General features: G+C 35.9%; 3 protein-coding genes across 6 annotated transcripts; 1 reads left to right on the forward strand and 2 right to left on the reverse strand.

The window, feature by feature from the left end:
• Positions 1 to 1,996: 1,996 nt before the first annotated feature.
• Positions 1,997 to 6,324, reverse strand: LOC139775874 (polypeptide N-acetylgalactosaminyltransferase 3). 2 transcript variants are annotated; one of them, XM_071712200.1, is made up of 12 exons: positions 6,193 to 6,320; positions 5,945 to 6,103; positions 4,765 to 5,124; positions 4,577 to 4,686; positions 4,311 to 4,491; positions 4,039 to 4,208; positions 3,776 to 3,943; positions 3,593 to 3,692; positions 3,062 to 3,471; positions 2,804 to 2,946; positions 2,447 to 2,713; positions 1,997 to 2,368 (listed from the first exon to the last, which is right to left on the reverse strand). In XM_071712200.1, the coding sequence occupies exons 3-12, from the start codon at positions 4,890 to 4,892 to the stop codon at positions 2,237 to 2,239; spliced, it is 1,809 nt and encodes a 602-aa protein (XP_071568301.1). In that variant the 5' UTR covers positions 4,893 to 5,124; positions 5,945 to 6,103; positions 6,193 to 6,320; the 3' UTR covers positions 1,997 to 2,236. The 2 variants fall into 2 exon arrangements, with proteins under 2 accessions (XP_071568301.1, XP_071568302.1); XM_071712201.1 differs by lacking the exon at positions 5,945 to 6,103 and having other exon boundaries at positions 6,193 to 6,324.
• Positions 6,325 to 6,355: 31 nt separating this feature from the next.
• Positions 6,356 to 12,295, forward strand: Sec31 (secretory 31). 2 transcript variants are annotated; one of them, XM_071712196.1, is made up of 15 exons: positions 6,356 to 6,532; positions 6,811 to 7,013; positions 7,083 to 7,402; positions 7,506 to 7,609; positions 7,707 to 7,952; positions 8,022 to 8,300; positions 8,406 to 8,777; positions 8,889 to 9,009; positions 9,100 to 9,408; positions 9,494 to 10,605; positions 10,751 to 10,840; positions 11,302 to 11,370; positions 11,450 to 11,683; positions 11,818 to 11,889; positions 11,951 to 12,295. In XM_071712196.1, exons 2-15 carry the CDS (start codon positions 6,811 to 6,813, stop codon positions 12,137 to 12,139), a joined length of 3,720 nt encoding a protein of 1,239 aa, XP_071568297.1. In that variant the 5' UTR covers positions 6,356 to 6,532; the 3' UTR covers positions 12,140 to 12,295. The 2 variants fall into 2 exon arrangements, with proteins under 2 accessions (XP_071568297.1, XP_071568298.1); XM_071712197.1 differs by lacking the exon at positions 10,751 to 10,840 and having other exon boundaries at positions 6,372 to 6,532.
• A 427-nt stretch (positions 12,296 to 12,722) lies between these two features.
• On the reverse strand, positions 12,723 to 15,638 carry Ints10 (integrator complex subunit 10). Of its 2 annotated transcripts, none has more exons than XM_071712199.1 (8): positions 15,275 to 15,638; positions 15,007 to 15,074; positions 14,689 to 14,932; positions 14,109 to 14,616; positions 13,723 to 14,036; positions 13,458 to 13,622; positions 13,131 to 13,389; positions 12,723 to 13,036 (listed from the first exon to the last, which is right to left on the reverse strand). In XM_071712199.1, exons 1-8 carry the CDS (start codon positions 15,470 to 15,472, stop codon positions 12,897 to 12,899), a joined length of 1,896 nt encoding a protein of 631 aa, XP_071568300.1. In that variant the 5' UTR covers positions 15,473 to 15,638; the 3' UTR covers positions 12,723 to 12,896. The 2 variants fall into 2 exon arrangements, with proteins under 2 accessions (XP_071568300.1, XP_071568299.1); XM_071712198.1 differs by having other exon boundaries at positions 12,723 to 13,063; positions 15,275 to 15,636.
• Positions 15,639 to 16,135: the final 497 nt, after the last annotated feature.

Here is a 16,135-nt window from a genome sequence, read left to right on the forward strand (position 1 = left end):
AAATTTATTTCTAATTAAAAAGTAGATTTAATTAGAGTTTTGCACATTGCAAGATGCATGGTATGTAGTGTTTCAATTACCTTCGTCGACGGGAAAAAAATTGTTCGTTTCGGAGACAACGCGAGTCCATAAATGAAGTCTCACTCATCTCGACCAAACTTGGCCTGGAGGTGATCAGATCCGAAGGCACGGACGGAATAGTGCGCTTCGGACTAAGTGCTTTCTCAGCCTCACCGAGGACGTGACTTTGACCCAGATATCGGTAAATTGTGCCAAGTAGCCCGCGGATGCAACTCGTATCGTCTGGATCGAAATCACGCCGAAATGATATGACAGAGATAGATCTCCTACCGCGCGTCATGATTTAACGAACATTCTTCCTTTCCAATCAATTCGCCAACCGACCTTGAGAGTTCAGATTTCGGCAGGTAATTCATCCAGAATTGTTATAGACAATGCCACGTTTGTGATTTAGTGTGCAAGTGTATGATATTCATATACAAATGTTTTAAGATAATTGCGATTATATAATATAGCAAAGTAATGCGGTGCAAACGACTATAACACGCTGCTATATTTATCTTTTAATGTAGTTTTATATATTTGGTACATCAGTATTTAAAAAATTTTAGCAGAAAAATTACATTTGAATATAATTTTATGATAACAGAAATAATATTGTATAAAATATTTCTGTTAAAAACGTGCACACATACCAAGTCTTATTTATGTAATGCAGATTCTCGAAAAAAGTCATAAAAAATGCAGAAATAATAATATCTTAAAAAATAAATGTTGCCGAGAAAACTTTGTACATTATTATGTGTTAACCTTCGGCAAACGTATTTGCCTACTGTAGCTGATCAGGGTTGAAAGAAACCGAAATCCTTGAGACGTTACTTTTAATTAGGAATGTTGTACTGTAACGACGTATTTCAATTAAATTGGACGTTTAAAATAAAGACGGTGAATACGTCAAATGTGTAGATAAATTTAACGTAGAACTCATGCATAATCGTTAAGTTTAACAAGTTGTATATTTTTGAAAATCTGCTGTATTTATCCGTATTTCTTTTGTATATAATAAATGTATGACGTATGAAATTTTCTCGGCAAAAGCATCTCATCCTTTAAACTTTAAAATATATTATTCCTGCAGTCTTGATGATTTTTTTGCAAATCTAAAAATAAAATTTGTATGAATATATATAAGTAAAAAATGTTTGAATAATACTAGGAGGAATATATCATAGAATAACTATTTCACGGAAAACAAAGGAGCTTCTAAATGACGTTTATCGTTAATGTTCCAAGATTATAGAACGACATAAAACTGAAGCATTTTCGATTCAGCCTTGACAACGATGACAATAAAGATGACTCGTCGGCAGGGCCTTAACTAGCAATGAATCACTAACAATACGTATCTTCTTCGGAATTGCGACAGCGGAGGATTACCTATTTAAGACAATACCAAATCGGTCGAAGGAACGTGTCCCCGTGATCCACGTGCATTTATTTAAGGCACTTCAAAACTAGTTATCCAACTTGGCGTTGATACGACGTTACTTTGAAGGGTAATGTCGATAGGAAGTCGTATAGCAAAACGATGCTCACGTATATGTATACGATAATTATGGCATCGACGCACTCTTATTCTCGAAACGACCATTCATGTTCAGATTATTAACCGTGATCAAGCACAGTCATCTCATCCATTAGATTGCAAAACGAGATCCATTTACCAAGATGAAAAGACCGCACAAAGCAAAAAAATATCATGTTTTTGTGCTCTTTTTTAAATATATGGATTATCTGTTGTAAAATACTGAATACAATTTTATAAAAGTACAGATTGCAATAAAGAGAAGGGAAGCAAGATCAAAATGAATAATAAACGAAATTAAGTTGCAAATTTAAAAGAATGAGAAAGTTTACAAGAAATTATAATTATAATAATTGAAGGATATGGAGAAAAAGTAATACAGATGATAAATAGTATCTATTATGTTTTATTACATAATTCAAGTCTTGTCATAGAACAAAGATATACGTCCTATTTGATTTCGTCAGTATAAAAGTAAAAAAATATTAATTTTCCATTGAAATGACACCGCGACAATGAGAATTGCCGTGAAGTTAGTGTAGCAGTAAAAACACATATTAGTTACTGATAGACTGATAACTCAGAAGGCATTGCCTTTTCTTTTCTTCGTTGCTAATAACATCGTGAATATCATTTCCAAGGAACTGGTTCTAAGATCCATTGTTGATCGAGATTCTTAGTACAAGCCGCTATTGTAAGCGTGTCATCGTCCGTTGTTGCCTGAAGACACATCTCGGAAGGCACGTGCAAAAATACTTTCGTCTAGAAATAATTATTGGTACTGTAAAAGTCGTTAAAAGAAGCATTATCGTAGCTGATACTTCATCAGAGATACGGTACTTGTTCATTATATTGCCATTTCTGCCTTTCACGACCGCTACATGCCATTATTTTCACTTTTGGCGTCTTTTGCTGCATATCTCGTTCCGGTGCGTCCAAACATACACTTTCATCAGTCATTATCACTCCGTTTTTGGTCATCACGAACATCTGACTGAGCATCGGCCGCGGTATGCATGAGTGTAGAACTGCGTTTCCTGAAGGTTGTGCATAAGAACCTTTCGCAGTCGGTCGCATAATGCATTTCTTTGTTGCAGCATGCACTATCTGACATGAATAAAATTATAACCGACTAATCTCAATTTAATTGAATGCTATTAAAAATATTATTGCATTATACAATAAAATCAACAATACCCTGCCGAAGAATCGATCATCCGTAGGAAAGAAATGCTCCGGCCACACATTCTCCAAGTACCACTCGAAACTTTTACACTGCAGTTTCTCGCGTAAAGCTAGTCTCGAACGAATTTGCTGCTTATATCTTAATCTAGCCGCCTCTAATAAAATTCAAGGTATAAGAATCTATTCATCCATGAAATTAAAGATCTAACTAAATGGATAAAATAAATTCATAATGATGATAAAATGTATCATCATTAATAATAATCTCACCAGGATTGAACTTGAAATAGAACTCCGCCCATTGATCCATCCATACCAAAGCGACTCTGGCAAGATTGCCATACAAGATATCTCCGACGCCGCCCGGAAAAGTGTAAGGAGAAGACTTCCGAAAGAGATGCCCGACATGGGAACATGGGGCAATCTCGATACTGCCTCCGCATTGCCAAGCTCGGAACGACAGTTCCAAATTCTCGCCACCCCAGATTTGCATCTGATCATCGTAACTGCCCAATTTAAAGAAGTAATCTTTGTTTATTGAAAACAGCCCACCTGCCATTGCGGGCGTTCGGAACGGTTCAACAATGTTATCGCGTCTTTCCTTCAATAGACGACCGTTCAAAGTTAGCCAGCGAAAGTGTAAGTCCCAGTTGAATGCACCCCAGTGAAGCTCAAACGATCTACGAAATTACTAATTCTTAGAATACTAACTAGAAAGTGAATAACAAAAACAAAGTCTTAATCGTAAAAACTCTTTATCAATATACTATCACAATGGTAAATATAAGAATGAATAATTACCTTGTATAACTGAAGGTATTATCGTTTATTATATCAATTACTGGAGCGACTATTCTTGTTGCATTTTTACTAACCACTTCAAGTAATGGCTCCAACCACCCTGCAAATATTATATCCAATAATAACATTGTATATCAAAAAGACTGTTTCAGAGGTTATTGTAAAATAATGGAGCTTACCTACCAACCGTACATTCGCAGTGAGCATCGAGAAAAGTGAGAACTTCACCTTTAGCATCGTCCGCACCCAAAATTCTCGCTTTTATCAATCCTATCCGTTCGTTAGATCGCAAAACTCTGGTGGGGACGTTCAAGTTTTTGACGTAATCATCCAAAGGGTTTTTCAGGAATTCTAGCAATAAATGACAAGATTGTAGAGAGAAGATAAATTTGTTACAAATATGATAAAATTGATATTACCTTGTAATTAATTTTATATTCACTTACCTCTTTCACTATTATCATCAACAAGAATAATCTCTTCTAACAGTTCTCTCGGAGATCTATTGATGACGCTATGTACTGTCCGTAATAGTGTACTCCAAGCTTCATTGTGAAATACTATAATGATTGATGTTTTTGGCAAATTACCTAAGTTTGCGTACCGTGAAATACATCTATAAAATATTTTTAATAGAATTGTTTAAGACATTTTAAGACAATTAAATTATAAATAATCTTTATATGACAAAGAAATTAGACGATAAAAGCACTCTTACTTTTTCTTCCTAACATCGGGTAGAGATCGATTTAGTGGTATTTTATCGCTAGCCATTAAATTAAATCGGTTAATTTGGTATAATTGCTGCATCTTGTAAAAATCTTTTGGATGTATTACTACAGGTTCTCCATTTTTGCCTTCAAACGGCAGGGGGTTGAATAAATTTTGATTAATAACATCTAAAAGAAAAATTTATAATGTTTCTATTCAGATTTTTACAGATTTTAACATTTCAACAAATTTGAATATAATTATATTTATTACCTTTCGTGATGTTTGGCATTTTCAAGGAATCTACAGAGTCTCCTATGTAATGACCAACTACTACATGAATTCCTCGATGATCAATGTAATCTTTCTGGTTTCCATGTGATCTATAACAGTCAGAAGCATTCTAAATTAAATCAGTACTTAAATCAATTTAAATAAGAATTAATTATGTTAATTCATACCCCAAGTTATTTTGCAGATTGACGCTTTTCTCCCTGCTCCTAGACCAAATCAGAATCGTGCCTATGAATACAACGATCAAGAAAACGATCGTCGAAAGACGTCGTGATCGTCTTAATCTAGGCCACATTCTGCTGCTCGTTAATCCATAATATCAATCTTGGTCATATCCTCGACGCGTACTAGCAGAGGGTCAGTTCAAGCACTGATCAGTTTCGGGACGTTCCACTTCATTTTATTTTACCAAGCTGCCTGAAATTATCACTCAGATCCGGCCTCTGTTATCGCGAGTTCTTCGTGATCGGTATAGGTCGGGTCATTGCGACAAAAAAGGAAGATTCCAAGAATTTCTGAACTGGACTCTGGAAGAAAGATTGTTTGTTATTGTTTTGCTTTTCAGAACTAACAACATTTTCATTCATTCAATATATTTTTTATATCAATAAAATTTATATCAATTAAATTTACATAGCAAATTGAAGTTTGCATTGTATTAGTAGATATTATATATATTAATATATATTTAGAATAACAAAAAATCAGTGTGCAGTTTACTGAGAGAGTTTGGAAAAAATATACAAAATTCACAGAATATTATTATTAGACTACCAAAAAAGATCCAGCCTGGACATTAAATAGCAATTTCTCTAATTGATTGTATATTACACCGTGTCCTGTTTCACTTATTATTGAATATATATTTATTTTATTATCCTAATGTAATAAAAATAATAAGTTTTTTATATTAATGTAATTATGTTACTGTAAAACAGTCAAGTTGCGAAGAACATAATCTGAACATTTATTAGATAAATTTAGTATAGAAGAAAAAACAAAGCAAAGAGATAATGTTATAACATTGAGAATAGATAATATAACGCGATATATTATACAATAATTACTTTTGAGTCAAATCAATTCTGCAGCGTGTAAACAAATGCAAAAGCAAATAATTTGAAAATTTATACAACAAACAAAAGAAAAACTACAGAATATAGCACAATAATTGCTCACGATATCATACAGAACATCATTGTACACTGACCGGCAGGAATGCCTGGACATTTTGATATGTATATGACATATATGTACATGTATATGTATATGTATTATGTCCAGGCATTCCTGCCGGTAGAGTGTACAACTGTCTTGAACCCTTTAGTCAATTAAGTTGTAACTCACTTTTAAGTGAAAGTAGATGTTGAGACAATCTTGAGACAATCAACAATTTATCGCAACGCAGTGTGGAAACCGGTGATGCAATGTCAGTGCATCATGCAATACCATACACGTAGAGCTTCGGAACGAGAGAAAGAACGCCCGTACCGAGTGCAATTTACGCTGAAAAACGATAGACAAGCGGACTTAAACGGACGCTCTATTAGCCAACGACGTCATGAAAAGCGAATAACTAACAATACTAATATTACCTTGCTAATATACCTCGCAGTGTCCCGAAGAACGCTCTAGCTCCTGTCAGTAGCGGAGGCGAGTGCTCCGACGCCCGATGCTCGACGCCGAGGGATGTCGCCATTCGCCGCTCGCCGCTCCCAGCAGCCGACGCGCGGAAACACGGGCAGTACGGGCACGCGGACGTAATGCGCCGACGGTGCCGACGGAGGGCGGCACCGCCGACGGGCTCGCGTGCAGCACGCCACGTTGGAAGCTTGACGGGTCGTCGCATCTTGCCGGAGTTCACCGGACCCCCCCCCGTCTGTCGTTTTGCCCGAGGAACTTCCCTGTTTACGCTCGCCCGAATTACGAGCCAAGGTGAGAACGCCGTTCGTTCGATCTCGACGAACGTCCCGACGATTGTGTATCACGCGAACGACGACGGACGGAAGTCCCTGATGCGATCACCGTAACGTCGGCCGCATTTTTTGACACTGCATTTACGTGCAATTAATTGCTATCGCTCGGCTCTTCCCGCTTCAGTGCCACTGTGTCACTCACGAATGAACTTATCCTTTATTAACTTGTTAAGACGTCCCACAAAATGTATGGAACATTAAGAGCTTCATCAAGTTTCTTTCTGACATTGTATACAGATGAAAGTCAAGGAACTGCTGAAGACAGTGAACGTAGCATGGTCCCCGTCAGCTCAGCATCCCATCATGCTGGCTGCTGGGACAGCGGCGCAGCAGTTGGACGCCAGTTTCAGTACTTCTGCCAGTTTGGATTTGTATTCGCTGAATCTACAGCAGCCAGGATACGAGATGGAGCTTCAGGCCAGTGTGCCTAGCGATCATAGGTCAGTGACTTGCGTAAAATTAAATTTAATATCTCAGGCTGACTAATCAAGTGACATTTGTCAATTTAGATTTCACAAAATTATCTGGGAATCCTATGGAAATAACCCAGCAGGCATAATTGTCGGTGGTTGTGAGGATGGGACCATAAAGATCTATTCTGCTACAAAGTTATTGGCCAGGGAGAGTAATTGCCTGATAAACAGTCCTCACAGACATGCCGGTCCTGTCAGGGCAATGGATTTTAATCCCTTTCGAGAAGAAAATCAGCTGGCTACAGGCGCGACGGAAAGCGAGATCTTTATTTGGGATATTAATACAAACACGCCAACAACCCTTTCTCGAAGCCAGCAGTCAGAAGACGTTCAGCATATTGCATGGAACAAACAAGGTCTTTATATCAAATTATGCTCAAGGAAATTGCATGCCAAAACTAATTATTTATACAAATCTGATCTATTGATAATCAATATAATTCTTATTTCATTTTACAGCACATTTAAAAGACATTCTTGCTTCCACATTTTCACAATGCTGCGTTATATGGAATGTAAAAGAAAAGAAGCCGATATTTAAACTGTCAGATGCAAATACAAGGGTACAACTTTTTCCATTTTGATACTGCGATAGAATACGCGGTAAAATACTTCTCTGTTTAGAAAAGATCTAAATTGGTATGTTTCAATTATATGTAGGTACGCTGGAAAATTGCCCAGTGGCACCCAGATATTGGAACGCAATTGTGTTTAGCATCTGAAGATGATCAAACACCTATCATTGAATTATGGGATGTAAGAGTTCCAACATCACCTTTAAAAACTCTACAAGGTCATCAGCGTGGTGTTCTTTCAATCGCATGGAATCCACAGGATGCTGACTTACTCTTGAGTTGTGCTAAAGATAACAGAATCTTGTGTTGGAATCCCAACTCAAATGCATTGGTACATAATGCTTCCTACTACGCATTTCAACAAATTAGTGAAATTTTAAGTATTATTTTTTAATGACAGAATGGTGAGGTGATATGTGAGTTAGCCCAAACAGCTCAGTGGAACTTTGATGTGTCTTGGTGTCCAAGAAATCCAGGATTAATTGTTGGCAGTAGTTTTGATGGTCATGCTGTTGTCTATTCTTTATTAGGTGGACAACAGCAAGAGACAGCCAACAAAATTGCGGATTCATTCCCAGGAGTGGATCCTTTCGCCCAATCTACAGTACAAACAGGAACAACGGCAGTATTAACGAAAGCTCCTAAGTGGTTGAAAAGGCCATTTGGAGCATCATTTGGAGTAAGTTTTTAATTTTGCTTTATATTATATTAACTATTTGTTAAACGGAAAATACTCTTTTGTAATAAATTACAAATTATTTTATAAAAATAATGCCGTTTTCAGTTTGGTGGTAAATTAGTGATTTTCGAAAATCAGCCTGCTGATCCGAATTTAGCAAACAAGAAAGCGAGTAGAAAGGTTATTATATCACAAGTAATTATACAACCCAGTCTTATTCAACGTTCCAACAAACTAAAAGCAACGCTGGAGACTAAGCAATTCAGTGACTTTTGTACGGAAAAGATGGATAAGTCTCCAGATGAACATACCAAGAAAATCTGGAGATGTGTACGTGCTTACTTTGATGAAAATGTGACAAAGAGTATATTGGAGTTATTGGGTTACAATACCGAGACAATGAATAATAAGCTGAATCAGTTTGTGCCTCAGGATGATATAAATAATATTGTAGAGGGTGTCTCTAATCTTAATAATGTAAGGTTTTGACTGATTTACATCGCGCTTTTGCTTATGTCGTCTACTTTTGCTATAATATATTTTTGCTATCAAACTATTTTAGTTTTAATTGTGTTTTTTATTTGACAGGTATTAAATGGTAATGTTATGGTCGGTAGTACTGCCTTTGATCCTATTGCACAAGAGCAAAGTAAAAAAGTACCAGCAAATAAGCCTGCAGATAGTACTTATATCATAAATACTTCTGATGGTAATTAACACATATATTGATGACATCAATACTGTGGCAAAACAAATTTATAAACTATTTACGTTTGTATTGTTTTTTTTTATTTTTTAGATGAAGATGGTCTTATCACTCAAGCCATTCTCTTAGGAAATATTGAGGCCGCTGTGTCTTTGTGTTTTGCTAGCAAAAGGTACGCCGACGCTATAATTCTTTCGATGGCTGCTGGTCCTGAACTACTAGCACGTACCCAATACAAATACTTTTTAGAGCACTCTAGTGCATTAAATTCTCTCATCAATTCATTAGTTAGTGAAAATTGGGCTGAAGTTATTAAGAACAGTGATATAAAGTGTTGGAAGGAAGCACTAGTTGGTATATTTACACATTCCACTACTCAAGAAGAGCGATCTGCCTTGTGTGGTAAGAATACAATAAACTGTTACAACAATAATTTGTTATTATCATTTACTGTCTTCATGTTTACAATATGAATTGTGTATAACAGATATGCTTGGTGATCGCTTGGTGCTATGTGAAAATCCCGTTCTTAAAAAGCAAGCACAAATTTGTTACATTTGCTCTGGCAATTTGAATAAATTAATTGAAGTGTCTGATGCTGATATTCAAGAAGTGGTAGAACTGATCGTAATAATGCAAAAAGCTTTGGAACTCCATCAAGGTATCAGAGAAGTTCCGATAGAGGATAAAATTGCCACTGTGCTGTCTCAGTACGCTGAGATGCTGGCGGCAGAAGGGGATCTAGAAGCTGCCTTGAATTATCTTGGGAACAGTCAAGAGCAAAGAATTTCGATGCTGCGAGATCGTTTGTGCAAAGCTTTAAGTTACATGCAAGAACAGAGGCATGTTACAAAACCTGCAGCTCAGAATTACTATTATGAACAGCCACGAAGAGTGTCGCAAGGTCTGCTGCAGCAGCCATTACAGCAAACAGCACCTTCAGTGCAGAATTGGAACACGACTCCACTAAAGCAAACTTATGGAGCTCCTACAAATCAGTTATCTCAGCCGTCTCAGCCATCTCAGCCGTATGGAATGCCCCCTCCTCCCCAACCTCAAGCGCAATCTACAATTTACGATCAATACTCTACATCACACCCGTACAATCAAATCCCAGCTCAGCCTCTTCCTCCGCCTCCACCGACATCCAGTTCTAACTTGAGTGGCTCAAGACCATCCAGTGTTGGACCGCAATCGAGAACGAAATATTTGATAGATCCTTCTGTGAAATCCACTCCGTCATATGGTCAGAGCAGTTTTCCACCGTCAAATCCATCGTACAATTCTCAGCAAGTCCCACCTGTTCCTGGCTACCCTCAGCAAAATTCGTATCAACCTCAGGTTCCTGTGCCGGGTAACGTCTATCCCAATCAACCGCCAAGTTTGATTAATACTCCTAAAGAACCGGAACCGTACAACCCGCTTCAGCCGAACATAATGTCGCCGTTGCAAAATGTGCCACAGACCCAAATGTACGATCCTATTAGATCGCAGCCTACTTTACAAACGCAAACATACGGGAGTGAAAATGCGTATCAAATGCCGCCGCAATCGTCTGGATGGAACGATCCGCCCATTGGGAAAAGTTCCAGACCACAGGTAAATCATAATCTTGAGTTTACAACGTTTAGTTCCTATTAATAGCACCTATTGGCTATTCGTGTTATTTCCTTGTCTTTCGATCGAATAAATCTCTTACGTTTAGATACTGATATATGTATATATTCGTTATAAAATCATATAGCCAGTACTAGCACTATACAACCAAATGTCTGCGGAACATTCTGGTACTAAGAAGTGGAAGGCAAAACATTCAAAGGGTGTAGACGTTAAGGTAGTCGGTTTCATATGTCGAGAATGCTATATCTACAATGTTTCGTGTAATTGTATAATATATTATCATTAGTGTTTACCTCTGCATTCCCATACTTAATAGAATTAATCTAACTGATTATGATGTAATCTTTTATTTGTGTGATATGAACTAATAAGTGTGTTATACGAAAGAAAAGATCAAACTGCTTTACATTTTGAAACTGGTATCACGCAGATTATTATTATTATTTATTTATATCTTACACGACATAAATTTTATAAACGTAAAGAACTTTTCATACATTTGATTGATGTTATCATCACTTTAAATATCAAAGTGAATTTGTGGAGCTTTATTGTCTGAAAGCTTTTATTTATTTCCATAGTGCCGTAAATGCGTCATCAATCACCACGGCAAAGTGGCTGAAAAGTTTATAGTAAGAATGCATTACTAAAAATGAATTATTCATATTTTTCCAGCTGAAGACAGATTATCAACCACAAAATCCAATAATGCATCCATTGCAAACTAATCAACCAGAACCGAGTGTAAGCTTTACATATAATTTCTGCCTATACGCATTCGTATGGATGCATTTATGATTTATACTTTGACATATTTTTTTAGCCATTACCTCAAGACAATTTCTATCAAGAACCTCCCCTTTATAATCCGCAATTCAGGCAAGGTGTGTCGAATACGGTACCATTTAACAAACCAATTGAACCGTTACAACCTGCAATGCCCGCGAGAGTGGCGGAACCTGAGAAACCTAAAGCACCTATACCCGAGCAACATATTCATTTAAAAACAATATTAGATGAATTAAAAAATCAATGCTATGAAAATGCGAAGAATCCGGTAATTACTTGATTTTAAAAATATTATATATGTAACAATATCTACATAATACATTATTATATATATATATATATATATAATTTGTTTTTTTTACTGTTTAACATAAGACATTTGTATTCGTATTTTCTTTCTAGCAAATCAAAAGGAAGATAGAAGATGTGTCAAAGAAATTGGAAATGTTATACGATTGCCTTAGAGAGAATAAGGTAAGTCAGTTGTAACGTTATTGTACATTATGTGCATCTGAAACAAATTATCTTTTTTCAGTTATCTCAGAATACCTTGCAAGGCTTACATCAGATATCACAGATGATTCAAAATGGCAATTATACAGGCGGATTAGACTTACATACGCAATTAGTATCAGGACCAGATTTTAGTCAAATAGCTTCCTTTATGCCTGGAATTAAAGTATTACTTCTAAGTGCCCTTCAATTGAGCGTGTACATTAGATAGAATGCCCAAAAATCTAAATTGTTTATATATTCATTATGAATTTTTATAATTCTAAACAGCCTTAACAAGAGAATTATTTGTTATATTAACTTTGTATAATAATCTCAATAGTGAGTAATTAATAATGTAGCATATAATTATACCCATAATCAATTACGCATTATTTGTTAATCAAATTTCATAAACCCTGCTTTGAAAATTATATTTTATCAATTATCAATTATAAGAGTAATTTTACATTATTTTTTTAGTTATTAATCTTATTATTAAAGATATATATTTATAAGAAATTAAGATATTTACAGAAGACGTCCATATAAAAAGATTTAAAGGCAAAATGTTGAGACTTTTCGATACTCGCCGCTTCTATTTTTGTTTGATGACGTCAGAAGTGACGAGTACCCGGGAGCTATAAGAAAAATCTTATTTTAATCATATGTATATATAATTATAATATTAAAATCTATTATATGAGAAAATTGAATATTTGTTTTTTATAAATCTTAAAAATTGTGGTCTTTGTGTTCAATATATATATTTAACATGTAAAATGGGATTTTGCAATAAATAAAAATAACGTTCCTTAATTCTATAAACTTGTATATTATACTTTATAAAATCTGTATAAATAATTTATAAAGTGTCACGTGATTATATTGAGTTAAATCAAACTCAGGAACAAAACTACGTTACGGGCGTTGGAAACTGTTTAAAAAAATTTGATGTAAAAATATTGTTGTGTATAGTGAGACTCAATTTATTGGATGATTAAGCTATGCAGAATGGCGCCTTGCTCGTTGATGATAAATTTTTGTAACAGTTCATCTAAAGGCTCGATACCATCCCGTGCGGCTTGTCGACGCATGGCTTGCTTCAATTCCTCGCGTACTCCTTTATCTGCACCGCGGGTTGTAATGCGGCGATCTAGAATAATTCTCATATACTCTTTTATTTTTGCAATATAGTATATATTAAAGAAAGTTATATATACTTTGTATAATCCCCGGTCCTGATGTTATGTCCAGCGATACTCCTCCGCCATGTTCAGTCCATAAATACGTTAATTCTTCTAAAATATCTACACATATTATATACCCTTGGAATAATGGATAAGAAAAATTTCCACGATTGAGAATTCGTTCTGTCACTGTAGTTAAAGTACTAGCTTCTTGTGGCCAATCTATCTGCATAAGGACCAATGCATGTCCAATAGCCAAGTCCTCAATATTTCCGGGCAAAGAAAAATTTTCCTGAAATCAAATCAATCATATATTTACCAATATTATAGAATATTATGACAAAAAAAAAGAATGATTACCTTTATAGCTAAAAGAAGCAATCTGCAACAATATTGTAGAATAGGGAAACGGGCGAGAGTCAAATAATGTAAATGTCTCATGCTTGGAACTGTTAGATTGTGAGATACTTTGCCTGATGCAGTGGGTAACGAGTTTACTACCAGAATAATATATTCCAACATACTCTAGAAGAAAGATTATTTAATAGCTTCGGAAAAGAAAGATTGAAAATACGGGACACTATATAATTGATTAAGGTTCAATGAAAATATAATCACAGCGCACCTTATAATCTTTCAAGAAGAAACATGTACTAGCTGAACGAAGATTAGAGGCTAAATTACCCCCTTCTGTTAATCTGGCCAACACTTCATGATGTAAACCTTTATACACTGCTAAATCCGTTAAGAAAAGATTCAGCCAATTATCTAGCCGTAATTGTTGATTCAATTTGGTTATCTCTCTTTGAAGATAGTCACTACTGTGTAGCAAGTCCCATAATTTTACTGCCAATGCTAGGCCACTGCCATTGTAATCGCTGTCACTAGTTATTATTATGCCAGCATTATCATCTCGCTTTCGCTTTTTCAATTTGGATTCTGGTTCATGAAATTTAAGATATATAAATATAAAATTTAATTATCCAAATAATCATAAATATAATATTTTACCTGCCGAGGAATATACTCCTTCCCCAAACGCTTCTACAAGACAATACGTTGTCTCTTCATTAGAAATAAGACCGTTATGCTCGTTCAGTATTCTTAATAATACTACAATTGTACACATCAATAATTGCCTGACAATAGGCTCGTCGCACAGACCAGTGCTATGTGCAATCGCATACTGTTGCAGTCTATCGCTGTATGTTTCGCGATTCCAAGGCATAGCAAATAAACTGCTCAATTCCCATCCTAATTTCTTGCCTATTAGCTCCACGATTTGGAAAAGTCTGTCCCATGGATTTTGAATTTGCGTGTCTTGTGGCTGCTGTATGTACGCTAAATAAAATTCTACAGCCTTACATAACAATCGTAAGCTGAGACGAGCATTCAATTCTACTACAGCACCACCAAGCAGTGGCAATGCGTCGCATGCCAATAATCTTCTGAAACCATTTACAGCTCGGCCTGGATGACTGTGTTTCTCCGCAGTTAACAGAGTTTCCACCAAACGTGGCTAAAACAATAACGCAAATAAGTATCTCCTAAAAATCAAAGCATCCTCTCATTCATAGTTTAAGATACATACTCCATGAGTCGCTATGGTTTGAGGAAACTTGCGCAGTAGCAATAGCAATAATTTGCAATGTTCCATCGTGTCTTCGCTATGATCCGCTGTCATTACGAGCAGCCTATGTTGTAAATCCTGCGGGATATGTTGAAACATCTGGCACAAAAACTCAGCCTCGCTGTCGCACTGTTCTAAGCGAAGACACGTCGTTATCGTTTCTATCTCTTTCCATATATCGCGATCGTCCGGAAAATTTTGGAATCTGTGCTTACGTTTAAGAAAAGATTAAAAGAAAGTCTTATATGTACATAAATTTCAATAGTGATCGATACTCACATCTCGCTGAAGCATTTCGCTGCCTCTTTCACATTTTTTGACAATTTCTCGATACGATATGCCTCAAACTGAAAGCAGAAAAGATTGAAATCAGTACCCATATGATCATTACAGAGACAAACCTTGATTCAAATCCAGTTATTGAAAATTATGACAATACTCTTCGGAAATTACTTCGTATAAAAAAAAGTAAAGAGAAAAAAAATATAAAGTAAATATATAAAATAAAGAAGCAAAGATCAAGTTACAATGATAAGCCGGTACTAACCTGAACTTTCGCACTATGCGGAAATAATGATTTTGCGGTAATCAGCCAGGATTTAGCGGCGTAAATATCGCTCGGTAGTGCCTGCTTAGCTCTCATTAGTAAATAATCTTCTTTGGATAACTGATTATCCGTACTGGACGATACTGGTTTTTCCAACATAATGTAATATGTATTGTATCTTCGACGTGCAATGTGCATACAGCTCGCATATCACACAGCTGTGTTTTTTCGCGTTCTCTGTTTCTCTCTGTGTGCTGTTTTTCTTCTTCTTCTTCTTCTTTTTATAATGGCCGGTGAACTGTACAGCACAGCTCTAAGATGGCCAGGGCGATCCTCTCGTCTTAGCTCTGTGTGCTGTGTGTGCGTGTACATTTTATACGTAAATGTAAATATAACAAACAACTCGTAGATGGCAGTAAATGATTTATCAGCGAACGCTTGATTGCGAATGCCGCCGAGCGAGCGTACCTACTGTTGTTAATTCTTCAATCTCCTTTAAAAAAAAAATACATGTTTAGTGTCCTTATTAAAGAATTGTTTGTCGTTTTATCGATCGATACTGACAAGGATTGAAGATTATAGTTATGTTCGAAATTGTTAGCTCTACAGCTAAATTACGTGCGTAACTTGAAAACATTCTCGGTGCATGATAACGCCACCTCGGCAGGCACACGTTATTCCCAGGAAGATTTCCGTAGTCGGAAAAGCAGTATTCTGGGATATCGCCATTGCGTAACACGGTCAAAAAATCATTACATTCTTTTCTCTACAGAAATAAAATAACAGAAAAATATGATCGCCATCTATAAGAATATATCCTGTAAAATAATGTTTCTATATTAATATCATCCCTTATAGAAG

This window comes from Temnothorax nylanderi, unplaced genomic scaffold (assembly GCF_030848795.1).
Source record: "Temnothorax nylanderi isolate EJ_2023f unplaced genomic scaffold, tnyl_v1.0 TNYL_tig0107_pilon, whole genome shotgun sequence".
Lineage (NCBI taxonomy): Eukaryota > Metazoa > Arthropoda > Insecta > Hymenoptera > Formicidae > Temnothorax > Temnothorax nylanderi.

Excerpts from the sequence above, each read along its gene's own strand:
- LOC139775874 (XM_071712201.1), bottom strand. The coding sequence starts at position 4,892 with ATGTGGCCTAGATTAAGACGATCACGACGTCTTTCGACGATCGTTTTC. Across the intron at positions 4,687-4,764 it reads AATCTGCAAAATAACTTGGG|ATCACATGGAAACCAGAAAG; the intron begins GTATGAATTAAC and ends TGACTGTTATAG. Across the intron at positions 3,693-3,775 it reads TCACTGCGAATGTACGGTTG|GGTGGTTGGAGCCATTACTT; the intron begins GTAGGTAAGCTC and ends TAATATTTGCAG.
- Sec31 (XM_071712196.1), top strand. The coding sequence starts at position 6,811 with ATGAAAGTCAAGGAACTGCTGAAGACAGTGAACGTAGCATGGTCCCCG. Across the intron at positions 7,953-8,021 it reads ATCCCAACTCAAATGCATTG|AATGGTGAGGTGATATGTGA; the intron begins GTACATAATGCT and ends TTTTAATGACAG. Across the intron at positions 9,010-9,099 it reads TATCATAAATACTTCTGATG|ATGAAGATGGTCTTATCACT; the intron begins GTAATTAACACA and ends TTTATTTTTTAG.
- Ints10 (XM_071712198.1), bottom strand. The coding sequence starts at position 15,472 with ATGCACATTGCACGTCGAAGATACAATACATATTACATTATGTTGGAA. Across the intron at positions 14,933-15,006 it reads GCGAAATGCTTCAGCGAGAT|ATTCCAAAATTTTCCGGACG; the intron begins GTGAGTATCGAT and ends ACGTAAGCACAG. Across the intron at positions 13,390-13,457 it reads TGCTTCTTTTAGCTATAAAG|GAAAATTTTTCTTTGCCCGG; the intron begins GTAATCATTCTT and ends ATTTGATTTCAG.